This window comes from Muscardinus avellanarius, assembly GCF_963383645.1.
Source record: "Muscardinus avellanarius genome assembly, chromosome: 1".
NCBI lineage: Eukaryota > Metazoa > Chordata > Mammalia > Rodentia > Gliridae > Muscardinus > Muscardinus avellanarius.
The window spans coordinates 227,219,949-227,247,161 of NC_137786.1; the positions used below are offsets into that span (position 1 = coordinate 227,219,949).

The 27,213-nt window shown below is 52.1% G+C and overlaps 1 protein-coding gene across 1 annotated transcript in view; it reads left to right on the forward strand.

Annotated features, from left to right (window-relative positions):
* The window catches only part of CD6 (CD6 molecule), a gene marked incomplete at both ends in the record, with an annotated part of 45,849 nt that extends 18,859 nt beyond the window's left edge, over positions 1-26,990 (forward strand). The window contains 12 exons of the mRNA XM_080700949.1: positions 12,487-12,555; positions 14,608-14,970; positions 15,384-15,695; positions 16,783-17,085; positions 18,255-18,320; positions 21,178-21,318; positions 21,705-21,803; positions 22,675-22,797; positions 24,767-24,838; positions 25,115-25,321; positions 25,530-25,652; positions 26,926-26,990. Of these exons, the coding sequence (XP_080557075.1) occupies positions 12,487-12,555; positions 14,608-14,970; positions 15,384-15,695; positions 16,783-17,085; positions 18,255-18,320; positions 21,178-21,318; positions 21,705-21,803; positions 22,675-22,797; positions 24,767-24,838; positions 25,115-25,321; positions 25,530-25,652; positions 26,926-26,990 (1,943 nt within the window). The remainder of the gene's footprint in view (positions 1-12,486; positions 12,556-14,607; positions 14,971-15,383; positions 15,696-16,782; positions 17,086-18,254; positions 18,321-21,177; positions 21,319-21,704; positions 21,804-22,674; positions 22,798-24,766; positions 24,839-25,114; positions 25,322-25,529; positions 25,653-26,925) is intronic.
* Between the last annotated feature and the right edge of the window lie 223 nt (positions 26,991-27,213).

Sequence of the window (27,213 nt, forward strand, 5' to 3'; positions counted from 1 at the left end):
CCACAGAAGAGCACGGGATCGCTGGCCCGGCACCTCCATACCACTCGGACAATTATCAAATCTCTTTTCATTTATGTTTTCATTTATAAAATTATTCTTTTTCGTGTGTATGTGTGTGTGGTGCTGGGGATCGAATCCCAGGGCATTCTACCTCCAAGCTATACCCCCAGCCCCATTTTACTTTTTATTTGGAAACAGGGTCTTGCTGAGTTGCTGAGAGTGTAGGTAAATTGCCGAGACTGGACTTGAGCTCCCATCTCAGCCTCCCAAGTGCTGGGATTACAGGCATACCCTGTCTGGCTAAAAATTATTTTTTATTTTGATCACTAAAATTGTGTAGAATAAAATGTTATAGAACTTAGAAAATATAGAAAGACAAAAAAAAAGAGTTAGAAAAAAAAAGAAACCTAATCATGCTACCTTAGAAGATAGCTGTTGTTATAGAATCTTCAGGACATCCTATGAGATGTACTGTAGCCATTTAAAAAAATCCCAGGCACCCAAACCAAACCCTCCAAATTTAAGAAATATTTACATTTTCACTGTATTTGCTCAGCTCTAGCAAGGAAATAATTAATAAGAAGAAAAATCATGCAGAAAGTTGAATTGGTTCCTCATCCTTCCCCACCCAGAGACCACACTGCAGAGTGTGGCACGAGCATCCTTGCCTTCCATGTTTCCATGGTAATGAAAACACATACATGGCAGAGACAGGAGGATCACCGCTGTCAGAGACAGGAGGATTGCAGCTCGGAGGCCAGCCTCTGCAACTTAGCGAAACCCTCAGCTACTTAGCGGGACCCTGTTTCAAAAATTAAAAATAAATGAAAAGAGCTGGGGGTGTAGTTCAGCGGTAGAATGCCCCTGGATTCAATCCCCAGTGCAAAAAAAAAAAAAAAATTACCTAGGATATATACTTAAAAGCAAAGTTTGGGAGTAAAAAATCTTGAATTTTATTGAGGTATCAGCAGCGACTTTTCATGCACTATATTTACAAAGATATCGTCATCTGTAAATTTAGTGTGTAATCTGCTTTTTCCGCCTACCATACATATGTGGGCACAAACACCCATCACATACTCTGCGATTTGTATTTATTGATTCAACAAGATCTTCTTGGGTGCTCATGGAGGAATGGGAGCTGGGTTTTCTTGTGCTCTCATATCAGTCCTGTGGGGTTTCTCTACCCATGAGCTGATGGAGATAAGACGGGCGGGTGTCTGAAGAGACATGCTCAAGGTCACATCACGTAAAGGAGGAAGCTGTGTTTTGAACCCACAGGGGTTTGATTCCAGGCCAGAGCTCCTTCTGCTGCCTAAAACCTGGTAGATGATTTCCCCCCAACCAGATGTTAGGGCTCCATCCAAGACCTCCCTGTGCATGGAACTCTAGAGGAAGGACCTGGGCATCTTCCCCTCCCTCTCGGCAGTCTGCATTCTCATGAGAAATCAGGAAGATGGGGCCCACGAAAGGCCAGTGTTTCTGTCCTGTGGGTCTCTCTTGGAACCAGATCCCTTTTATGGGATTTTGTGGAGGTGCTCGCGGCCCCCTGTGTGGTGGTGCCTCACCTTACCATTTGGTAGCTGCAAAGAAGGTCCATCCTGAGCAAGTCGTGAGGCCAAGACGGAGCCTCTTCTTTTAGAGACACTTCTGTTGTCATGGCAACTGCAGCCCACACCGCCTCCCTGGGAGCCGCGGCCATGCTAGCAGAGCCAGAAGAGCCAGGAGCCAAGTTGTGAGAGACTGAGAGGCTGCCCTGGTGAGGTTCCGAAGAAAGGTGGGGGAGGGAGGAGGAAAGAGTGCAGCTTTGCAGAAACTGGGCTTGTCCCTTTGCAGAGGCGAAGACCCAGAACTATCCGGATGCCTAGAATGAACGCCTAGTCCATGGGCGGCTGCCCGCTGACATCCTCTAAGGGCTGAGCTGCAGAAAGGAGGCAGAGCCTCAGCACGGGGAACAATAACAGTAGCCGCTGCCCTATACCAAGTCCCAGGCACTTTCTGCCTACTACCCATGCACTCTTCACAGGGATCCTGTGTGGTCCATATGTAGTGTCCAGTGCTGGATTAGAGCAGGGCTTAGTGACTTTCCCAACGTCACACAGCTTATGATGGGCAGAGATGGTTCAGACGGCTGTTTTTGTCTGTCCCCAAAGTCCCTGTGCTGTGACACAGGTGAACTGGTGCCTGGGGGAGATGGCGCCTCCCCTACTCTCCGGATCATTCCACCGACACTTACCGCCCAAACACCGCCCCAGCTCCCAGCACGCCGAGCAAGTTCAGCAAATGTTAATGGAATTGAACGCAGGCCACAGCAGACTCATTTCTCAGCTTTCAGGAGAACGTGGCTCGCATGCTCTCGCTTTCTCGGGCAAGGTGGGGTGAGTTCCAGAAATCAAACATACCCCAGAGCCTATCGCGTGGCGTTGATCTGATCTTGCTTGCTTGCTCGCAGCAGCAACTAGGAATGGGCCTCTGCTTCTGCCTGGACTTGGAGGTCGAGGTTAAAATCCAGGCACGCATAGTAGATGCGTATGGTGACCTGGTCGACAACGTTTTAAAAGGCCCTGGGTGGCTGCCGGCCTTTGGGCCTGAGCCTCCTGAGCCTTTGCCATCTGTCAGTGAGGTGCAGCCGGCCATGGTGGTGCAGGTCTGTAATCCCAGTCCTGGGGAAGCTGAGACAGAAGGATCGCAGGTGTGTAGTTTTCTCTAGTTTTCTTTTCTACATGACAAAGAAAAGTCTTGTAAAATTATATCACACACCAAAGTGCGGGCTTTCCCTAGGGCCCCCAGGGGACAGAAGCGGCCCCTTCCTGGGTGTGGACACCACGGGGAAAGATTGATCTAGTCACTAGAGCTGGTTATGTGTGTATGTGTGTGTGTGTGTGTGTGTGTGTGTGTGTGTGTGTGTGTGTGGTACGGGGGTTGAACCCAGGGGCATTCTACCTCCAAGTTATACCCCCAGCATGATTTTATTTCTTATTTGGAAACAGGATCTTACTAAGTTGTGGAGGGCCTTGCTAAATTGCAGAAGCTGGCTACAAACCTGTGATCCTCCTGTCTCAACCTCCCAGGGGCTTGAATCACAAGCATGCACCACCATTCCTGGCTTCTTGTTTATTTATTTATTATTATTATTTTATTTATTTATTTATTTATTTATTTATTTATTTTGGTAGTACTGGGGTTCCTGGAAACCCTTCTACCTCCAGGCTACACTCCCAGATCTATTTTTATGCTTTTTTTTTTAAGTTTGGAAACACTCTTAAGTCAGCGCGGCTGGCTTCGAACCTGCGCGATCCTCCTGTCTCCGCCTCCCAAGCGCGGGGATTACAAGCGTGCACCACCACACCCGGCCTTATTTTTATTTTTATTTTTGCGGTACTGGGGATGGAATCCAGAGGCATTTTACCTCCGAGCTACACCCCCAGTCCTATATTTTAGTCTTTTTATTTTCTGAAACAGGGTCTCATTGAGTTGCGAAGGGCCTCCCTAAGTAGCTGAGGCTGTCCGCAAACCTAACCGTGATCTTCCTGTCTCTGCCTCCCAAATACCAGGATTACAAGTGTGCACCACCACGCCTGGCTTCCTATTTTGTCTTTGAACAGGGTCTCAAATATGTTGTTGAGGACCTCCCTAATTTGCTGAGCTTGACCTCAAACTTGCGATCCTCCTGTCTCAGCCTCCCGAGTATTGGTATCACACACAAGTATTCACCACCATGCCCTGCTCAAGTGAATTTTAAAAAAAAACAGTTACAAAAGTCCAGCACCCTCCTGCTCAGGGCTCCTTTCCCTCAAGTACATGGTCTTGGGGCTGTCGACTTTCCCTTTCCAACTGGCTGGTCTCTCTGACTTCAGGATCAAAACGAGGGAATTTAGATAGTGATGGAGTCATCTGGGGGGAGGCCTGGGGCAGCTTGTGGCTGAACCCCCCCCCCCCATTGGAGGGCTGTGGGGCAGACGCCTCCAGGGAGCCCCGCCCTGCGCAGGAGGAGCTCTTCCTTTGTTTGCGGCACTGGGGATGGAACCCAGGGGCGTTCTACCTCCGAGCTACATCTTCAGCCCTATTTTTTATTCTTTATTTTGAAACAGGGTCTCTCTGACTTGCAAAGAGCCTCACTAAGCAGCTGAGGTTGTTCTCAAACCACGATCCTACCGTCTCAGACTCCCGAATGCTGGGATGACGAGCGTGCGCCGCCACGCCCTGCGTGAACTGATTTTTATAAAGTGCCTAGAACAGGGTCTGAGGAAGAACTGGCTGGCGGCAGCCATTCTCTAGTCACGTAGCGCAGGCCTGGAGTCCCTCAACACTCGCGCACAGAGAGAATCCGATATAATTATCGCCGACATCCTCTGAGCTGGCGCTGGACCTGTTTCTGCTTTTTGTTTTTGTTTTCGCGGTACTGGGAATGGAATCCAGGGGCATTCTACCTCCAAACTACACCCCCCAGCCCTATTTTTTATTCTTTTTTTTTTTTTTTTTTTTTTTGAGACAGGGTCTCACTGAGTTGCAAAGGGCCTCACTAAGTAGCCGAGGCTGGCTGCGAACCACGATCCTCCCATCTCGGCCTCCCGAGTGCTGGGATTCCAAGTGTGCACCAGCACGCCCAGCCTTCCTCCTTATTTTTGTCTTTGGAGTCAGGGACCCCGTGTAGTCTCCAAGCTGGCATAGTTTGGCTGCGGCAGCGAGCACATAGTATGTGGTAGGAGCACTGGGTTTTTTTTTAATCCTTTTTAAATAGGCCTGGGGGTGATAAGAGGTAGCTCCGAGGTAAAGTGTCCCTTGGTTTAATCCTCAGTACCACCACCAAAAGAAAAGAGGCACATAATATATGATAGCCGTGTGTGTACATGTAACGTAGGGCCGGTGGGAAAGGCAGATTACAAACTAAGTATGCAGGATGGTCATATTCTTATAAATACAGTACATAAGAAAGTGGCTCATGGCTGGTTGAACACGGCATCCAGAGGCACTTGGGGGACCACCCGGGATCATCACGGTCCTCTGCCTTACACCCTTGGCATGGTCAGAAGCAGAAATCAGTATGTTGATTTCCAATCCCACGAGGTGAAGTGGTTAAGGATGTGGGCTCTGGAACAAAACAATACCGGTTCAAATCCCAGCTCTCTCTTTTTCTAGCTGTATAATCTTAAGCAAATTCCTAACCTCTCTCTGCCTATTTCCCCACCTGAGAGACTTGCTCTGAGAATCAAATTGGCTCATTTGTCCAAAGTTTTTTTTTTTTTTTTTTTGTATGTGTGTGTGGTACTGGGATGGAACCCAGGGGCATCCTACCTCCGAGCTAATGCCCAGCCCTGTTTTTTCCCCTTTATTTTGAAATAGGGTCTTACTGAATTGCAAAGGGCCTCACTAAGTTAGCCGAGGCTGTCTGCGAACTGCGATCCTCTTGTCTCTGCCTCCCAAATGCTGGGATTACAAGTGTGCGCCACCACAACCGGCTCCTCCAAAGGATTCTGTAAAGAGCTTGCTGTATAGGCCAGGCACAGTGGTACATGCCTATAATTCCAGAAGTTAGGAGACTGAGACAAGAGGATCACAGGTCTGAGGCCAGCCTCAGCAATTTAGAAAGACTCATGGCATCTTAGCAAGACCCTGTTTCAAAGTTAAAAAAAAAAAAAAGGAAATCAAGCTGAGTGTGTAGCTCAGAGGTAGAATGCCCTTGGGCTCAATCTCCACACCACCAAAATAATAGTAGTGCCGGGTGTGGTGGCGCACGCTTGTAATCCCCGCGCTTGGGAGGCGGAGACAGGAGGATCGCGCAGGTTCGAAGCCAGCCGCGCTGACTTAAGAGACCCTGTTTCAAAAATATAAAATAGGTCTGGGAGTGTAGCCCGGAGGTAGAAGGGCTTCCAGGAACCCCAGTACCACCAAAAACAAAACAAAACAAAAAACAAAATAATAGTAGTAGTAGTAGTAATAATAATAACAATAATAATAATTAATAATTAATAATAATAATAATAATGAGGGACTTGGTGTGTAAAAAGTACTGAAGAAGTGCCAGCGGTCACTGCTAGGCAGTGCCAGGTCTGTGGCAGGTATCTGACATGCCTTGGTAGCCCCTTTTCCCCTTGAAAACACTGGAAATCATCACGACCTCCTTCCCTTGTCTCCCTGCCCCTGGGACTTGGCATGTCCAGGATAGGTAACTGCTTCCATCAAAGAGGGTGAAAGGAGCCTAGTAGGAGCTGACTGCCTCTCAGATATCCTCCTGCAGACTGGGAACATGAGCTCGTCCGCCCACCCACTGAAACTCGGAGCCCGGGGCAGCAGGGCTCTGTGAACCAGCGCCGCTGCTTTGAATACCCAGAGGCTGACGTCTCATAAGGCCGGCCTGCATGCATCAGATGCACGGTGCTTTCCAGGGCCCGTGCCTTTCCCGAGGACTGCAGAGGGGCACACTCCCCACCCCCGCCCCAGCAGCGCCCACAGCAGCAGCTGGGCCAGTGGAGAGAGCGCCGCGCCGGGAGTGCAGGCCTTGGGGTGGGCGTCCCCTGCGCCTCAGTTCACAAGATCGTTGAGCTGGGAAGCGATAGTAACCATGTCTGTGTGGTGTCGACAGCTTGCAGAGCACTTGCTCACAAAAAGCCTTCAGAGAAAAGCGTTACTAACTCCGCCTTGTGTCAGAGAGATTAGGGCTGAGACTGGGAGTGACCCGCAAAGCCACTCAGCCACCAAGGGACAGAGCTAGACTCTAGCCCAAGCGTTGAATGCAAAGCCAATGGATCCCGGCGTTCCCCGGGCACTGGGCGCCATCACAGGCCACAGGGGGTTTCTCTGAGGTGCACGGATGATAGATGTGAAGTGCTTGGGGCCCGGTATATGGCAGCTGCTATCACCCCACTCTCGTTCATGTTCTTTCCCTCATATTGTGCTGTCTGATACAAATATAATGTGAGCCAGACTTGGTTCTTGTTTATTTGGGTGCCAGGGATTGAACTCACGGCCTTGGGCATGCTAAGCAAAGGCTCTACCACTGAACTACACTCCCCAGTCCCTGCAATTTAAATTTTTCTAGTAGTCACTCTATAAAAAGGTAAAATGAAATAGGTAAAGTTAATATTTATTTTTGGCATTGGGAATTGAACCCTGGAGGTTTTTGTTTTGTGTTGTTTTTTGTTTTTGTTTTGTTTGGTTTGGTTTGGTGGTACTGGGGTTCTTGGAACCCCTTCTACCTCTGGGCTATACTCCCAGACCTATTTTTATATTTTTATTTGGAAACAGGGTCTTTTAAGCCTGGCTTCGACCCTGCGTGATTCTCCTGTCTCCGCCTCCCAAGCGCGGGGATTACAAGCGTGCACCACCACGCCCGGTGAACCCTGGAGTATTTTTACCTCCGAGCTAAACCTCCAGTCCTTTTTATTTTAAAACAGGGTCTTGCTAAGTTACCTTGAATCTGTGATCCTCCTGTCTCAGCCTCCCAAGTACTATGATTACAGGCATGCACACCATGCTTGGCTTATTAATACATTTTATTTAACCCACTAGAATTAAAATACTACCATTTCAACATGCTGTCAATAAAATAATTACTACAGTGTCACTACAGTCTTTTTTCTTTTTCTTCAGTAAGTCTTCAAAACACCGTGTGTAACGCTGAGCATGGTGGCGCACGCTTGTAATCCCAGCATTCGGGAGGCTGACACTGGAGGATGGCGGTTCACGGACAGCCTCAGCTACTTAGTGAGGCCCTTTTCAACTTAGCGAGACCCTGTTTCAAAATAAAGAATAAAAAATAGGGCAGGGGGTGTAGCTCGGAGGTCGAATGTCCCTTGGTTCCATCCCCAGACCCCCACACACACACACAAACACACACAAAAAAAATACTGTGTGTAATTTCACTTAAAGTACATCTCCATTTGGACACAAAATTTCATCAGACATACTTAAGCTTGCATTTGGATTTAAATTTTCCTCTACCTCATTGCAAAGTCTTTGTAAGTCATTTTTAGCAACTATTTGTAATATTCTGCGTTTTTCTCACGGATCTCTGCCTTCCCTTTTAGACAATTTGGTTGTCTCCAGCTTGAGGCTCTTGTCGTTTGCTTGGTTTCAGTTTTGTCGTTTTACCATGAGAGCTGCTGCTGCCCAGAGCGTCTGTCTCTAGGCGTGGAGCACCTGAGCACCCTCTGCTACCCTACTGGCTCCGCGGTGACGAGAGGTCCCCCAGCTGCATCCTCACCACCGCCTGCAGCCTGGGGACACTATTCCCAGTTCACAGAGGGCTCCCTGAGGCTGGGAGAAGCTCGGTGGTTTGTGCAGTCAGACAGGAGCTCAGCTGGGAAAAGGGATCATGACCACCCATGGTCTCTGAATTCTTGGAGAATGGCATCCAGGGCCCTTTCTTTGAGATACATTCCCAGAAGTGGAAATACTGGATGCGCAGGGCTGGCTCACTGTTATTGCTGTTGTTAAGACGGTTGACATACGTACTTGTGAACCCTTTTTACCTCGATACTTGTTTTTAAAATGTGTTTCTAGCAGGTGACACGTGCCACACTTCCCACTCTGGTTCTTTTTGTGGATTCCACCTCCATATTTCTGTAGCCTTCCTTCCCGCCCTGCCTCTGCAGTCTCTCCATCCATCATCCACTCGGCTAGCATTTATTATGCACCTGCTTTTTCTTTTCTCCCTCAGCCCATCCAATGGAGCCAAAGGGCAGCAGGTGCCCTGATTCACAGCTGGCGCTCACCTGACACCTAGAGCCTAGTCTGTCCAGGGCGGCTCCTGACCAGTGTCAGTGCCAATTCTTGCCCCAAATTCTTCAGATGTCCACGGGCTGAGTGTCAGGAGACATAGCAGAGCCCCATTTCTTCAGACCCTAGACTAGGAGGCCTTTGGCATTCTCCTTACTGTGCTCAGAGCCCCCCTTTCCTGCTTCTTCTTTGGGGATTCCCTGCAGGTTCACCCTGTCCGAAGGCTTGTCCCACACCAGGGCTTCTGCTTGAAAAAAGCCACTTTCCTAGGCTAAGCTGAGGTCACTCTCCCAACACATACACACACACACACACACACACACACACTCTCTCTCTCTCTCTCTCTCTCTCTCTCTCTCTCTCTTTCTCTCTCTCCTCTTTCTTCTTGGTCCATCTCTTTCCAAATTGCGGGGGGAAACTTGAGATGATTTTCAGGAGCATTTAGGAAAATCTCAGGCAGCGAAGGAACTTAGTGTTAAAGAATGCTGAATCATGTGGTAAAGCAAATTTAAATGATTATTTTATTTCGGTGCGCTACCGTTCCTTCTGATTCCATCAAAGAACCAGTCTATTTCATGATGGTGTGTCTTTTAACATTTCCAACACGGCTTTATTTTTAGTGTGTTTATTTTAGTAATTACCATCTATTTCAGGCGTGCCATAGAAAAAGTCCCTTTAACGCCGGGCGTGGTGGCGCACGCTTGTAATCCCCGCGCTTGAGAGGCAGAGACAGGAGGATCGCGCAGGTTCGAAGCCAGCCGCGCGCGCTGGCTTAGGAGACCCTGTTTCCAAATAAAAATATAAAAAATAGGTCTGGGAGTGTAGCCCGGAGGTAGAAGGGCTTCCAGGAACCCCAGTACCACCAAAAAAAAAAAAAGAAAAGAAAAGAAAAGAAAAAGTCTCTTTATGTTGTAATAGTTTCTAGCTTTTTGCATGTTGGCCCATGTAACGCGTTTTACATAAACGGAATCGCGTCCTGTACGATTTCTCAAAGGATAGCTTCTTTTTAAAATCTTTTTCTTTCATCGCGGTCCTCTGGACATCTTGATTTCCTTACTCAGTGCAAAACTTCCTCCACCCGTGTGGTCTCTTCCTTCCTTCATAAGAGCTGCATAAAATAACACGCTGGAAACGAGCCACAGTGTATTCAGCCTCCCCCCATGGACGGGCCTTCACTCCATTCCCAATTTCCTTGGTGTTCGAAAAACTGCGCTGAACATTTTTATATCCAGGCTTTGTAATGCGGTAAAGCAATTTCACAGGAAAGGGCAAAGGCTCCTTTTCAAATAAATTTCATTGCATCAAAACAGTGAACCGTGGCGCACGGGGCCAGGCAAAGCAGCAAGCGATGCTTGGAAGGACCGCGCGGCCCGGGACCTTTGTGAACAGAGGCCTGCATGAAAGGAGGGCTCGGGGAAGGACCGCGCGGCCCGGGACCTTTGTGAACAGAGGCCTGCATGAAAGGAGGGCTCGGGGAGGCTTGCTTTGTGTTCCTACAGCACAGAAATCGGAGAACACAAAGGCCAAGGCTCTTTCTTAGGACGAGGAACTGGAAAATGCCTGGGACACAAAGCCCAGAGCGCTTGAGTATAAATGACCTCAATAAACTGCCTTAACGGCAGTTGACAATAGTCCTCAGAGCTGGCAGCCCCCGGCTTCTTTTTTCATTCATTCAGTCGATTCACAAATAATGTGCTGGACACCACATGCACGAGTGACAGACACCCCAGACACAGACAGGGATGCAAAACGGATCTAGAGCCCCACAGCCGCATATGCTCACACACGCTCTCACACACACGCACACACGGTCACATCCCATACCAACACATACACATACATGATGTAGCCGGCGCCCCAATCCTCCCTCCTGCTCCCTCCCCCTGCACATGGGAGGATATTGAAAACTACACAGGACCACCAAGAACGTTGCCGTGGGAACCAGGATTCTGAAATTCTAACTGATGGGCCTCTGAATTCTTGCTCTAAATATTACATTCACTGCAGACTCTGTGCTCTGAATTCTGAGGCATTTCCCCTCCAGGGGTCAGGCTGGGCAGCCAACCAGGGAGTCGGTGAAGATGGGCAATTAGAGGCCTGATTACTTTCTGTCGGGGTGATGGAGGGGCCCAGACGGATGCTCGTAGGAGGGCCGGGTTTGCAGAGGTGTGTGTGTGTGTGTGTGTGTGTGTGTGTGTGTGCGCGTGCGCGCGCACACGTGCACGTGTGTACGTGCATTACATGCTCATGGGGTATGAGTCCATGGAATCTTTTCAGATAAAACTGTGAGAATGTGCAGCAGGCATGCTGGGCTCTTTTGTCTGTGTATCAGCCAGGCTGCGGTAACAAGCACGGCCCCAAATCTTCCTGGCTCAAAGGTTTACACAAAACGTGAGCTGGATCTGTCTCATAGCCCATCTAATGGAGGAGACTCACCTCTTCTGCCCTGCCTCTGCCCAGACATGGTCATATGCTGCTCTTCTTAGACTTTAATGGCCCAAACCTGAGTGTGTGAGAAACAGGAAAGCCAGAGGGCTTGCTTTTGGAGCACAGAGTCCCGGCCACAGCCCTTTCTTCGTGCTTGGTACCCAACGGAAGCCGAAGGCCTCGGAAGATGTTGAGATCAGCGTCCTAGGGCTGCAGCCTCTGTCTGGATGGGAGATTTTTTTCTTTTTTCTTTTCGGTACTGGGGATGGAACCCAGGGGAATTCTACCTGCCACCTACACCCCAGCCCTGTTTTTATTGTTTATTTTGAAACAGGGTCTCACTGAGTTGCAGAGGGCCTCACTAAGTAGTTGAGGCTGGCTGCGAACCACGATCCTCTTGTCTCAGCTTCCCAAATGCTGGGATTACAAGCTTGCGCCACCACGCAGCTGGGAGATTCATTTTTACCATTCGATTCTCTCCTTCCTAATCTGTAAAAATAGGATTGCTGACACCTACCTTGCCATTGTTGTTGAAAGTAAATGTAATACTGCACATAAAGACGGCCCTTAGCAAAGGTCAGTTTCTCGGTGTCTGGACTCCGGTATTTCTCAGGCCAGAATGGGCCAATTATCCTAAAATCTGGTATAAAATTAACAAATTCTACACACACACACACACACACACACACACACACACACAATATTTTTCTTAAAACATCTATCCTCAAGCTTCTTCCATATGTCAAGTATTTTACAGATGGTCTCATTTCAGCCTCACAATACTTTCCTGAGTATTTCTGCCAACAAATCAGGACTGGCAGAGAGAGAGGTGACGTCACCCATTCACGGCCACAGAGCCAGCAAGTGGGTCTGGTCCCAGAGTCTGCTGCCGTTCCTCCCCGTCTGAATTTCTTCTTCTTCTTTTTCCTTGTAGTACTGGGGGTGGAACCCAAAGGTGTTCTACCTCCGAGCTTCACCCCAGCCCTATTTTTTATTCTTTATTTTGAAACAGGGTCTCACTGAGTTGCAGAGGGCCTAAGTAGCTGAGGCTGGCTGCGAACCTTGATCCTCCCGTCTCAGCCTCCCGAATGCTGGGATCACACACCCGGCTTTGCTCTTACTTCTGAGCTGTGTGTACAACTCACAGCCTCTAACCGCGGCTCCAAGGCTCGCGCATTTGCCCTGCCCTGAAGGGGGGCAAAGGGACCCAGGACCACGTTCTTCCCAAGGGCCTCAGGCAGCCACAGAGGGCCCCAGAAAGTGCCCCCAGCCATCAGGCACCGGTGTGACCTCCGTGCCTGAGCTCGTGAACCCATCGTGACTGTGACTGGTTGATTTCAGGTCTTCCGTCTCCAGCCCCACCTGGCCAGCTCAACACCAGCAGCGCAGAGAGCAAGCCCTTGGAGACAGGTGAGCTCACAATCTCTCTGGGGCATAGTCGGCTTTCTGAGACTAAACAGGTGGTTTCCTGGGGTAACAAAAGGGAAGAAGACTTTGAGGTCAAGGCCTCTGACTTCAGAGAATACAGCTCCTTCCTGGCCCCCCGGGCTGGAGTTCCACCATTAGATTTACCTTGAGATCTGAGAACTATCATCTCTGAACAGCCACGGAGAAGTCACAAGCACACCGCAAGACATGCATTGAGCACTTTAGGCGCTTGTGGGAGGGGGGCTAAAGAGCAAATGGTTGGGGTGATGGGGTACCCCCACATTAGTTCTATTTTTCTTCTGCTTTGGCACTGGGGGTTGAACCCAGGGGCATTCTACCTTTGAGCCTCACTCTCAGCCCAATTTTATTTCTTATTTTGGCAATAGGTTCTCAGTAGGTTGCCGAGAGTCTTGCTAAGTTGCCAAGGCTGGCTTTGAACTTGTGATCATCCCGTCTCAGCCTCCCAAGTGCTGGGATTATACGACGTGTTCCACCACACCCGGCCCCCGCATGCGTTTTCAATTTACCAAGCACATGTTTATTAAGGACCTGCCACAAGAGGTGGTTCGGAAGAGGCCCCAGAGAGGAAGGCCTCAGCTTCACACAGGTGCACCTCTTTTTTTTTTTTTTTTGCAGTACTGGGGATAGAACTTAGGGGCACTGCACCTCCAAGATACACCCCCAGCCCTATTTTTTAGTCTTTTTTTTTTTTTTTTTTTGGTGGTACTGGGGTTCCTGGAAGCCCTTCTACCTCCGGGCTACACTCCCAGACCTATTTTTACATTTTTTTTTTTTATATTTGAAAACAGGGTCTCCTAAGCCAGGGTGCGCGGCTGGCTTCGAACCTGCGCGATCCTCCTGTCTCTGCCTCCCAAGCGCGGGGATTACAAGCGTGCGCCACCACGCCCGGCTAGTCTTTTTTTTTTTTTTTTTTTTAAACAGATTTGCGGAGAATCTCACTGAGTTGGGAAGGGCCTCAGTCACTGAGGCTGTCCACAAACCGCCAGTCTCAGCCTCCCGAATGCTTGGATTAAAAGTGTGCACCACCACACCCTTCTTGGCGAATGTCACAGAAAAGAATTTAAGGCTATGTCAGATAGTGGCACAATAGAGGCTTATTTAAGAAAAGAATAAACACACATGGCAGGAAAGACAGAGTGCAGACTATCCGAAGGGTGGGAAACCAGCCTTGGTGGGGTTTTCATGGGTCAAGTACAGTAGCCGGAGGCTGACCTGGGCGGGCTCAGGGCGGAATCACACAGTTCTCTGGCAGTTTTCCCTGCGCTTGCGCTCCGCCCTGGCCCCATGCCACGTTCTGCTGGCAAGAGAGTGGGCACCAGGACACAGCCCAGGCCACTTACCGTTCCAGTAGTTTGTGGGTGCTTCTCCTTGGAGACTCGGTGATTTTTCTTCCTTTACCCCCAAGTCCCCATCTCAGACCCACCGTGTGCAAAGCTGTGTGTTAACACTGGGATGTGGTCCTGGGCAAAATGGGCAGGTGGTTCAAGAAAGGGCCCTGGAGAAGGGAAGACAGACTTCCCTGCAGCCACGTATCATCCAGCTGGTGGCCGACCCCACGTCAGTCCAGGGCTTTGGGTTCTGTGGCCACTGCCAGCATAGTACCTTCAGAGCATAGTACCTTCAAAGCAGCCTCCCGGGGGCAGGTGGGGCCCAGAAGGGACACAGGGCCCCCACCAGGCCAGGCCCCTGAGCCACAACTCTGCTTCTGTTACCAAAGGGTGTCCCTGGACACAGAGGCAAACAGGCACTGACTGTGGGCCTGGTTTCTGGCTCTCAGTCCCCCAGGCCTGATCTGCTCCTGAGCCTGTCCTGACTCTAAGGAGAAACAGAGGGTCAGGCCTCAGTGGGGTCATCTTCTGCAGACTGGAAGGCTGAGGCTCAGAGGCTGGGGCAGGGCGCTGGCCAAGGTCACACGGGGTCACGGCCAAGTGGGGGCATCTGCCCACCTCACTCCCACCCCTGGACTGTGGAGTCGGATTTGGATGAGCTCTGAGCTTGCCCCGACCCTTGCAGGGAAGCCGCTGGGGGTCCGCCTGGTGAATGGGAGCAGCCGCTGCAGCGGGGTAATGGAGGTCCAGCTGGGGGCGTCCTGGGAGCCGGCGTGCTATGATGTCCGGGACAACCTCACTGCCGAGGCCGTGTGCCGTGCGCTGGGCTGTGGCGCGGCGGGGGAACCCACCGGGCCGGTTCAGCCCATCCCGAAGCCCGAGCGGGAGCCGGAGCCTGGACCCTGGGCTGGGAACACCAGCGGAAAGCCCGACGCCAAGCGGGCCCTGGCGCCCACCATCCTGTGCACTGGCGCCGACTGGAAGCTCTGCAAGGTGGTGGAGCAAGTGTGCGCCCACAAACTGCTGCCGGCCTGGGTCACCTGTGCAGGTAGGAGCGCCCCCCGCCCTGCTCAGGCCTGCAGCCACTGTCCCTGGCTGGCTGCAACAGCTGGACTCCAGCTTCTCTCTGGCACCCTGCTGCCACCAACACGAAGCCAACCTGGAGAACACATTCGCCATTTCCTCAGCTCTGGACTCACAGCCCCTCCCCTGCTAGATCCCCACCCTAACCCGGCCTATAGCTCAGTTACTGGTCCAGCCCATTTCTGCCCTCTTCCAAATGGGGACCTCTCTCTCTGCCCCTGGTGCAATAGTCATAACTATGCCAGGTTCCCAGGCTCCTTAGCGCAGAGGCCCTCCTGCCCCCCACGCGGCTCCAGGTTACAGCCCCCCAAGTCCGCAGCCCAGCCCAGTGCACACTTCTGGCCTCACGCCCACCCCCTCAAACCCTCCCACCCTCAGAGAACCAAGAGCTGAGGTTGGTGGACGGTGACGGGCCCTGCGCCGGCCGCGTGGAGATGCGGGAGCAGGGCGAGTGGGGCACCGTGTGCGATGACACCTGGGACCTAGAGGATGCCCACGTGGTGTGCCGGCAGCTGAGATGCGGCTGGGCAGTCCAGGCCCTGCCTGGCTTGCACTTCGCCCCAGGCCGAGGGCGCATCCACCGCGACCAGGTCAACTGCTCCGGAGCCGAGGCCTACTTGTGGGACTGCCCGGGGACGCCCGGATTGCAGTACTGTGGCCACAAGGAGGACGCGGGCGTGGTGTGCTCAGGTCAGTGGCCACATCGTGGTGCCCGTCACCCCCAACACCTGCTGTAGGCCTGCTGGGCCCCGGGCCTGAGCGGGGGCCAGGGAGATGGTCGGTGTCCTTGGAAGGCCACAGTCCAGGCGGGGAGACCCAGACAGAGATCATTCAGGGGAGAACCAGTGAGTCGGGTGGTGTTTAGAGGCTACTGCAGTCCTGAGCCTGTCCACCTTCCGGAGGAGGTGACATTATTGGTGGGGCTCTAACGCATCGAGACTTGGTCACCTGGTTTGGCCAGGGAATGGACTGCAGGCAGGGAGGCCAGCAGGCGAGCCCACAGGTTGTGGTACAGCCAGGACTTCTCATTCATATGCACAAGAATGGGGGGGATTAAGTAGAGATATCAGTTCAGGCTTGGGGCAGAGCTGGAAATTCTGCATTTCTTTTTTTTCTTTTCTTTTCTTTTCTTTCTTTTTCTTTCTTTCTTTCTTTCTTTTTTTTTTTTTTTTTGCAGTACTGGGGATGGAACCCAGGGTCATTCTACCTCCGAGCTACACCCCTGCCCTATTTTTTATTTTTTATTTTTTATTTTGAAACAAGGTCTCACTGAGTTGCAGAGGGCCTCACTAAGTAGCTGAAGCTACCCGTGAAGCGCGATCCTCTGGTCTCAGCCTCCCGAATGCTGGGATTACAAGCATGCGCCACCACACCGGGCCCCGGCCCTATTTTTTATTCTTTATTTTGAAACCGGGTCTCACTGAGTTGCAAAGGACTTCACTAAGTAACTGAGGCTGTCTCTGAACCGCGATCCTCCGGTTTTAGCCTACCGAATGCTGGGGTTACAAGCGTGTGCCACCACGCCTGGCTGAGATCCTGCATTTTTAACGATGCAGCTGGTCCACAGACTACACTTTGGGCAGCCAGCATCCCGGGCCCCTGCACAGGGTCAGCTAGAGAAGATGGGCAGGTGAGAAAGGACAGAGATGCAGGAGGGGGTCCACAAGGTCTGCACGTGGATTGGCTGCCTTCATCTCTGCATGGGGCCAGGGGGGCCTGAGCAGCAGCGATTCTGACCACAGGCCCCTGACTTGACTCTGCCTCTCCCGCCCGACAGAGCACCAGTCCTGGCGCCTCACAGGGGGCCTTGATGCCTGCGAGGGGCAGGTGGAGGTTTACTTCCGAGGCGTCTGGAGCACTGTGTGTGACAGCGAGTGGTACCTGCCGGAGGCCCAGGTGCTTTGCCGGGCTTTGGGCTGCGGAACCGTGATGAACCGGCCCAAGGGGCTCCCCCACTCCCTGTCGGGCAGGATGTACTACTCATGCAAAGGAAACGAATCCAAGCCGTCCGACTGCTCCTGGCGGTTCAACAACTCCAACCTCTGTAGCCAGTCGCTGGCAGCCAGGGTCCTCTGCCAAGGTACCCCCTCACCCCTCGGCCCACTCCCCCACCCCAAGATTTGGACCAGGAATTCCATCTGAATCTGTTCTAAGAACTGCAGCCCAAGGGCCACAGCGTGGGCCGGGTCAGCAATGGCACGTGCTGGTCTAACGAGAGACCACTGCCCTTATCATGCCCAGGCAGACATTGCTAATCCATCAGAATGTTCTATACCATGGATTCCTGGCTCAGCCCCAGAATCATGACTGATATTTATGATGGCGTTATTATGTGCGAATCAGTGGTCCCCGTTGACTGGGGTTGGCTCATGAGAAGAAGCCAGTTGCTATCCCAGAGCTAGTGATCATAGGAAAATTAATATTAGGAAGCACAGATAAAATATCTGTGACCGCATTTAGAACCCTGATCATGTGCCAGGCCTTGCCAACACAAGGCAGCTCATGCCAGCTTAGCCTTCTCCCTATGGTCTTAGCTGGGTTCTATGGTATTTCACCAGGCCCGAGATGGCGCCGATAAGGACTCATCCTATTATTATCTTATGTACCGTAAAGAAAGCAAATACTACCAGATGGACTCTTGACATGCTCTCAAATGCAGCAAGGCTGCCTCATTCTGATTCCAGAGGTGTTAAAACGAGAAGAGAGTTACACCTGAGCGAGCACAGTAGAAGCAGACACCTCGTTACAAATTTCAGTTTTGTAATCTGTCAGCCGGGAGGCTTTGGTTTTCCAAATCTGTGGCTGCTGAGCCTGAAAAATCAGATCTATTCGCCAAGGGGCTTGGTAAACAGCGGCTCCCATGTAATCAGACCCAGCAGACAGGGAGTGCCGATTATGGTAAAGAGGTAACATCAGCTCCCATCTCCTGAGGCCACAACAAGGACAAGCCAAAGACTGAATGGAAAAAGGATTTTCTGTCCGCAGCAGATTATGCAAAAAAGGGCATAATTCTCCTGTTAGCCCCTTAGTCTAAGCAAGCATCTCCCCAGCCTGCATCCATAAGCTCATCCTTACTGGCGGGGTGAGGTTGGGAGGGGGGTCAAGGTCCTTAGCCAAGTGTCCCAGAAGGAAACACACCCCTCCCCCATTCCGGTCACTCATCTGTTTCATCCAGTTTATAGCACAAAACCCAGCACAGAGTAGGTGCCCAGGAAATGTGTTGAGTGACTGGGTGGTGCTTTCTGACAGGTTCCCAAAGAGTGAGTAATCTGTCTACTCCTGAAGTCACTACAAGTGTTGGGCCAGTCGCCACGGGTGAGTGCTGCCTCTGTGTGTGCGCGTGCGCCCCCGGGGGCTCTCTGGGCGTCTGCCCTCTCTGCCAAGTAGACCATCGCTCCCAGGCTGGGAGGTGCTGCTGGGCAGAGAGCTGGAGCTGGAAGGAGCCCGGCTGCTGCAGTCCAGCCAGGTGGTAGGATGCTGAGGGCCCCAGGCCCAGCCAGGGTGTTTGTTTATAAGGCCCCGGGCACTGGCCCCGTGTCTTGTCACTATTATCACCCAAACCTTGACTCCTCTGGGCAGCTGAACGGGAGCCGTCTCGACCCTTACACCGAGGAAGAAGCGGAGGCTCACGGGCCTGAGTGATATCTGGTGGTGTGGCTGGAACTTGAACCTATGGCCCTACCCAGACCCAGGCTTGGGCCCCTTCCCACTGTGTGTAGCTTGACCACCATCGGGGTGAACTCCTGGGGCTCAAATCCCAGCAGGGCCTCTTGCTGGCTGTGTGGCATAGGGCGACCCTGAGCCTCTCTGAGCCTCAGATTCCTCGACTGTGGGCCTGATAGGCACAGCGCCTTTCTCCTAGTGCCTTTCTCCTAGGCTCCAGTGAATTTATTTATTTTTGATTCTTCAGCCAAGAAGAAGAGATGATTTATTGTACACACGTTCTACCCAGCCACAGTAGAGGGAACTGGTCCAGAATGCCAAAGGTCCAGCACAAAGGACCAACAAGGGGATGGTTTTTAGGAGCAGGTGTCTATCTCCGAGGTGGTCTTGGGGATCAGGTGGTGATGGAAGTTCCAGACCCATTGAGACAAGTTCTGGACAGGAGTGCGCAGTCCAGCGGCTTGCACCAGGGCCGCCGGCCTCGGGCAGTCCTCATTCCTCCTCCTTTGGCCTTCACAGCGCTCACGTCCTTGACCCTCTGCGAATGTGGGTCATTTTGCACATTCGCGTCTTTCTCTAGGGGACCTCCCTCTCCCTGCCATCGTCCACCTCCCAAGTTCACAGCCAGAGACTACTCGCCTGGGCTTTCACCAGCAGACCTTTCTAAGAAGGTGGCCTAAAGCCAAGAGCCAGTGAATTGATTTTTTTATTTTTTATTTTTTTCAGTACTGGGATGGAACCCAGGGGCATTCTACCTCCGAGGCATTCTACACCCCAGCCTTATTTTTTTTAATTCTTTATTTTGAAACAGGGTCTCATTGAGTTGCAGAGGTCCTCACTAAGTAGCTGAGGTTGTCCTCAAACCATGATTCTCCTGTCTCAGCCTCCCGAACGCTGGGATGACAAGCGTGCGCCACTGTGCCCTGCGTGAATTGATTTTTATACAGTGCTTAGAATAGGGTCTGAGGAAGAACTGGCTGGACGCCAGCCATTCTCTAATCATTTAGTGTAGGCCTGGAGTCCCTCGCAGCCCCAGGTACGCTGGGGCCAGCCTGTATCCCCCTTATCTGTTTCTTGACCTGGGGAGAGAATGAAGAGACAGAGCTCTGCGGAAGGCCCTGGCACAGGGAGCGAATTAGATGCTGGGCATTGTAGGGCGGGCACCTATGGTACCCACAGTACACCCAAGGTCAGGTGGGGAGCTGCCTCCCCCGAGAGCAAAGGGAGACCAGCGTCCCAGGACCATAGTGGCCCCCTGATCCATATGTATGTTCCCTTAGCTCCCGGGGGGTGGGGGGCACAGCCCAGCCTCTTTCTTACACCTACTTCTAGTTTCTAAATCCAGTTTTCCCCAGTAGCCCAAACTGCCCCTCAACAGACAGAGAGATACGAGGATGAGGACACAGAAAGGGTCACCTCCCAGGGGAGATGGGCCAGCCATAGCGAGGGGTCAGGATGGTCTTGTTCTCTCCCCTGTCTACCCTGCTGTTGCTGCCCTTAACCCAGGTCCCTGCAGTGCACAGGAAGGAGGAGCCCCGCCTCTCATCCCACGCGGTCCTCCGGGACCTCCTCCTGCATCCTCCATCCATTCTTGGGCGGGGTTGAGGCTGGGTGGGAGGGGGCACACCAGAGCAGGGGCTACTGCAGCTGGAGGCCCGCAGTCAGAGACCCCAGCCCTTCCCACACGGGGGTGAATCCTGAACACAGAAGAGATCCAGCTGCCTGGTGGCTCAGCGTCTCCCTGCTGGGAAATCGTCTTGGTTTTCCCCATAGAGAATGAGGTGCTTGTAGGGCATCAGGTCCCCAGGCTCCCCGGCCAGACCTTGGTCACATCTTACCATGGGGGATCGGGTCTACTTGTTGATCTCCCCTTTAGAGACCCTAGAAGGATCTAGACAGAGCCTCTCAAGGCCTGTGACACTAGTGCCCTGTTGGTATCCTCTGGTCCAATGCCTGGCACACAGTAGGTATTCAGTAATTATCTCCAGGCTTGGTGGTGAATGCCTGCAATCCCAGTACTTAGGAGGCTGAGACAGAATTGCAGGTTTGAGGCCAGTCTCATCAAATTCGTGGGGCCCTCTGCAACTCAGTGAGACCCAGTTTCAGAATAAAAAATAAAATAAAATAAATAAAATAAAAAAATAAAATAGGGTTAGGGTTGTTCAGAGATAGAATGTCCCTGAGTTCCATCCCATACCACTAATAATGATAACAACAACAATAATAATAATAATAATAATAATAATAATAATAATTGTCTATCGAACAAAGACTAATACTGAGCCTAAAAGAAATAGAGAGCCCTGTACACTGGTAGTCAGAGGAAAAATTCGGGCAGTAGATTAATTGAGTCAATTATTCATTCAGTATGGATGCACTGAGCATCGAGTCTATGCCAGGAGGGAGAAGAAGAAAGGAGGAGGGCGCTAGGTGGAGAAGGCCGGTGGGTCGGGGTGGAGAGAAGTCTGTGCCCTTCCTTTTACTCATGAATTGGAGCTCTTGGTTCCAGAGCCTTTTGTGATGGTGGAGGTGGAGGACCGGGGCTCTCGGGAACTAATGCTCCTCATCCTCTGCATCGTCCTGGGAATTCTCCTGCTCGGCTCTCTCATCTGCATAGCTCTCCTCCTCTTGAAAGTCAAAAGAAAATATGGTAGGTACAGAGTTCCAGGAACCAGGGGTCAGGCGCAGGGAGCAGAAGCAGCAGGACCTTGGGTGTGCCACCCAAGGGGCACACGCCCCTCAGCAGGCCCCGGCAGGAATGGTATGATCCAGCAGTAGCCAACCAGGCCTGGTCCCCGGGAGCATGTCCTGATGGGAAGGATTCTCCCAGCATGCCCAGCGCAAGTCTGGTCCCCTGGGAGGACCAGACTCTGACATGTGTATGTTATGTTGGGAGAATGAAGAGGGAGGTCCAAGGAGACCAGAACCTAGTAGTCTGAGACTCAGGAAAAAAAATATATATATATATATATATATATATATATATATATATATATATATATATGACTTGAGGCATCTCTGCCTGCCCTCCCTCAGCCCTCCCCATTACTGCGAACCACCAGCACCTTCCTGTCACCATCCCAGTGGGAATCAATAGCTACCAAGCCGTCCCCATCACCATCCCCAAAGAAGAAGGTAGGACAGCATCCTTCCTTGGAAAGGAAGGAAGGGACGGGAGGACCACAGGGGTACGCTTTCTGTGGGGTCGGTAGTTCCTGGCTGTCGAGGAGACCTGGGCCAGCCTGAGCTGGGCATTGTGACCTTGAGCAGACTATGACCCTGTCTGGCCTGAAGGGCAGATGACCTTCCAGGGCAGCTGTCTAGGATTCCAGGCAAATCTAGGCCAAGGGCATTCTGGACCTTGGTTCTCAGAGGAGAGCTCTGTCCTGCTAATTGGCCGGCAGGTTGATGCTACTGGCACCTCTTTCAATGACCTGCCCACTCGGCTGCCCTGCAGAGCCCCATCAGGAGTCTCCTGGAACCTAATTTTATGTTTTCTAAAGTTAAAAAAAAAAAAAGTCTCATCAGCCATCCATCCCTGAGGGTGGCTGGATTTATACCTCTTGAAAGTCTTGCAAAGGAGTTTAATCACATTGCATCCTGAATATATCCAGTCACCTGTATGGAGAAGAGCTCCGTGACATGGAAACCAACACAAAACTCAGCCAGACGTTAGAAAGTCTTTGCAGACAGCATCCACGCATGTGGGAAGGGGATAGGAATGCAGCGTCTTGCCCAAGGCTCAGCAAGGGACTAATAATGTACCTAGCTCACAGATGGTATTATGAGGCTTAAGTGAGAAAATACTTGGAAATGTTAAAATAGTGCCTGGCACATAGCACTGGCCGCATAAATTAACAATGTTTAGCTCCCTGTATTTGAAATGGGTGGGAGAATCTTGGAAATCCAGGGTGGGGGTCCTGTACAAGATGCGCCACCCAGGCTCTGGGGCCCCCCTCTCTAGATCTTTCTGCCCCACCCCCGGCCCACTCACTTCTCTCCCCAGTTCCCCAGCTGCCCATCCAGGTGGGGGCCCCACCCGCCACCGACTCGGACTCCAGCTCAGACTCAGACTATGAGCACTACGACTTCAGCGCCCAGCCTCCTGTGGCCCTGACCACCTTCTACAGTGAGTGCCGGGCCCGGGCTCCCCAGGGCCCATCCGCCAAAATCAGAGAGGAGGCCCAGCCGGCAGGGACCTTCAGTAGGTTGCTCTCCATGGCCGGGCAGAACCACCCTTGTGACCTGCTATAAAAGGCTCTCCACTGAAGTTTTCAAAGCGCTTGGTGACCCTGGAGACATTTCTCTCTAACCCCAGGCTCTTCCATGCTTCTCTCTGGCCATGTGGGGTCTTAGCCCATAACCAGACCCTTGACATTCACCGGGAAGGACTGTGTGCTTAAGAGATGAGGGTGTCCAGGTTAGAGACAGTTAGGATTCTTTGTTGTTTTATGGTACTGGAGATTAAACCCAGGAGCATTCTACCTCTGAACTACACCCCAGAACTATTTGTTTATTTATTATTTATTTGTAGTACTGGGGATTGAAACCAGAGGCATTCTACCTCTGAGCTACATCCCCAGCTCTATTTTTTATTCTTTATTTTGAAACAGGGTCTCACTAAGTTTTAGAGGGCCTAAGTAGCTGAGGCTGGCCGTGAACCTGTGACCCTCCTGTCTCAGCCTCCCAAGTACTGAGATTACAAACATGTGTCACCATGCCTAGTTTATTATTTTTTTATTATTATTTTGAAACAGACCCTCGCTAAGTTGCTGAGGCTGGCCATGAACCTGCGACCCTCCTATCTCAGCCTTCCAAATACTGAGGTTATAAGTGTGTGACATTGTGCCCAGTGAGGTAGTTTCTTGCACACTCGTACCTCGGTGTCCAACACCGCCCTGCACACTCCATGGTCAGGCCAGCTCCAGCCTCTTAGCCGACTTGTGCAGCTGGGTTCCATCCCCAGTACTGCCAAAAATAAAAAATAAAAAAAAGGTGTGTGTATGAGTGTGGCTCGGGTAGAATGCCTCTGGGTTCAATCCCCAGTACCACACAAAAATATACAGAGCCCAGGCAATGCCGAGGGGTGGGACTAGACCAGGGAAGGCCACACCTCTTGCAGAATCACCTGGGAGCTTGTTGAAAATTCCTGAGCCTCACACACACCTACTAGATAGCTAGTACAACTGGAGTTTGGTTGCATGGGACAGAGACCCCATAGGAGAGGGTCCTGAGAAGTTGCTGGGGCCATGGGCCCGTTCTTTCTTGCTGCTGTGAAGTCTCTAAGATGCTGCCCCGGTCCACATGGTCCACAATGGCTCACAGCCAATGTCCACATTGTAGCCAGCAGGAAGAAGAGGTGGGAGACCGAGATACCCACACCCTTCCCGCTCCCGCTCCGTGTCCCCAGCAAGCCCGCTAGCTGCAAGGGAGGCGGGCAGCTGTGCGTCCAGATGCAGGCCATTGGGAGAACTGATATTGGCAGCAGCTGGCTAGCCCTGCCCCAACTGCCTCTGGGGGTGAGATTCAGGGATTCCACTTCTGCTGGTCCAGGTGCCGGTGTTTGGTTGCCATGAAGATAAGAGTCCTTAGAACCTGAGGATCTGAGCCCAAGCATGTAAAATGAGACACTGAGTTCAAAGTTCTATGACACTGAGACCCAAGAGTCAGTGGTGCCGGGTTCCACAGAGCTGACTCCAAGGTCCCAGACACTCGAATTCTCACAACTCTGTGAATCTTGGTCTCTCTGATTCTGGAACTTGGCGGTGCCACAGGGCCTACGACACAGCGATTCCAGTCCGCTCTGGGAAGGCCCCTACAATGGGCCAACATGTTGGAAACACAAGCCTGTTTCCAGGGTTGTGAGGCAGGAGGCAGGAACCCAGGCTTCAAAGGTCTTTCAGAGGCAGGAGTGGCAGTGGGGCAGGGCGCTAGGGTTCCCGGCCTGGGGCAGCCTGCCTCAGTGCTGGTTCCGGGGTGCAGGAGTCTGCCTGGATCAGGACAGGATCCTGGGATCTGATGAGACCCCAACCCTCTCCTCCAGCTCCCAGGCCAGGGAGGTGACCCTTACCCCACCCTGCCATCTCTGCTTCTTGCAGATTCTCAGCGGCACCGGGTCACAGAGGAGGAGGTCCAGCAGAGCAGGTTCCAGATGCCCCCCTTGGAGGAAGGTGAGTCAGGCCAGAGGGTCGTGGATAAGGTGGTGCGGTGCTCATGCGCTATGTAGCCCAGCCTCTGGACTTGATCGCTCTGCTCACCTTGAGACCTTCAGGCAGCAACCTCCCTCAATGGGCACTTCCTAACTTTGACAATTCTTATAGGCGCTAAGTTCTTTCTGGAGTCTGATTGGACGCCCTCTGGCCACGTCGCCTCTCCTTTCTGTTTCTCTCGCCATTCTTTCTTTCCTGGCCCAGGATCTGAAGAGCCGCCTCCTTCCCATGTCCCAGCTGCCAACCCCGGACGCTGCATTGCACACACCCCTTCTCTGGGTCCCCAGTCTCACCCGAGGAACAACAGTGGGTCCAGCACATCTTCTGGGGAGGACTACTGCAACAGCCCCAGCAGCAAGCCCCCTCCGTGGAACTCCCAGAGGAGCCCCCTCCTGGAGCAGCCCCCCAACCTGGAGCTCGCTGGCTCGCAGGCCACATTTTCAGGTAGCGATGTGCCCCCGCATCTCCCGAGCCAGGATTCTAATCCCAGATCAGCAGCCACTCGCAATATGATCTTGGACAAGTGTCCTCCCCACCACCACCTTCATTTCTTCATTTGTGGGCCGGGGCGGGGGGCCGGAGAGCCTCCGGGCTCCTGCAGTTCATGCTCCGCTGTTTCCTGCAGAGGGTGACTGGCCCCGGGAGCCTTCAGCGGGGCCCTCGGCTGATGCTGACCACAGCTCTAGCACCTCGTCCGGGGAGTGGTCGGGGGACTGGTACCAGAACTTCCAGCCACCACCCCCTCTCCCTTCGGGGGAGCAGTTCCAATGTCCAGGTGCCAGGGGCAGGGGAGGGGGTCTTGGGAGGAGGGACAGAGTGACTGGGGAGTGGGTGGGGGGCTCTGGATTCATTGGATAATGAGCCCCAAGTGAAAAGGGAGAAAGGAATTTATTTATTTTTTTAATTTTTTGGATGGTACTGGGGTTCCTGGAAGCCCTTCTACTCCCGGGGTACACTCCCAGACCTATTTTTTTTATACTTTTTATTTGGAAACAGGGTCTCTGAAGCCAGAGTGGCTGGCTTTGAACCTGCGTGATCCTCCTGTCTCCACCTCCCAAGCACGAAGATTACAAGCGTGCGCCACCACGCCCAGCAAGGGAGAAAGGAATTTTTAAAAAAGACTATGAAGAGGTGGAAAGTTAGCCGGATGTGTTGGCGCATGCTTGTAATTCCAGCATTTGGGAGTCTGAGACAGGAGGATCACAGTTTGTGGACAGCCTCAGCTATTTAGTGAGGTCCTTTGCAACTCAGTGAGACCCTGTTTCAAAATAAAGAATAATGCCAGGCATGGTGGTGCATGCTTGTAATCCCAGCGCTTGGGAGGCTGGGACAGGAGGATCGCACAGGTTCAGAGCCAGCCTCAGCTACTGAGTGAGGCTCTCAGCAACTTAGTGAGACCTTGTTTCCAAATAAAGTATAAAATAGGTCTGGAAGTATAGCCCGGAGGTAGAAAGCCCCTGGGTTCCACCCCTAGTACCACACACACACACACAAAAAAAAAAAAAGAATAATAAAAAAGTAGGGCTGGGGTGTAGCTCAGAGGTAAAATGTTCCTGGGTTCCATCCCCAGTACTGCAAAAAGGAGAAGGAGAAAGAAAAGAAAGATAGAAAGAAAGAAAGAAAGAAAGAAAGAAAGAAAGAAAGAAAGAAAGAAAGAAAAAAAAAAGTCAGGCTAGGGGTATAGCTCAGAGGTAGAAGGCCGCTGAGTTCCATCCCCAGGACCACACACACACAAAAAAAAAAGATGAAAAAATGGATGTAGTTGGGATAGAGAAATATCCAAAGAGGTTGCTGGGAGAGGAGTGAGTTCCCCTGGGAGAGAGTGGTCGCCGAGGGGTTCTTGGCTGGGCCGCTGTGGGGAGGCACAGCCCTGAATTAGATGGGCAAGGGCCTGCCCTCAGGGCTGACACTCGGTCCTTGAGACGGCTGGCATCATAAGGTTTCCAAACAGGGGAGAGGGGTGTGGACTCAGAACCCCCTCTTCACTCCACGGAGCAAGGAGGGTGCTGGCCTGAGCCTCCTGCTGACCCGAGCTCCTGGCCCCACAGGGTCCCCTGGCCCCCAGCCAGACTCCACCAGCGAAGAGGACTATGACGACATCGGAGCAGCCTAGCCTGGGCCGGCCAAGGCTCCCGGGGGCTCCCTCTCTCTCTGCCCTCCCGTTCTTCCTATTCTCTGTGTCCCACCATCCCTCCTGGGGCTGATGCCTCCCTCTGAGAGCCAGAGGAAATTCTCCGGGAGCCCCTCAGTCTCCAGCCGCACCACGGTGAACAACAGCGCCGCGCTGGCCCTGAGGATGTGCGCTCTCCCAGATGAGCGGCCAGGGCCTGGGCCAC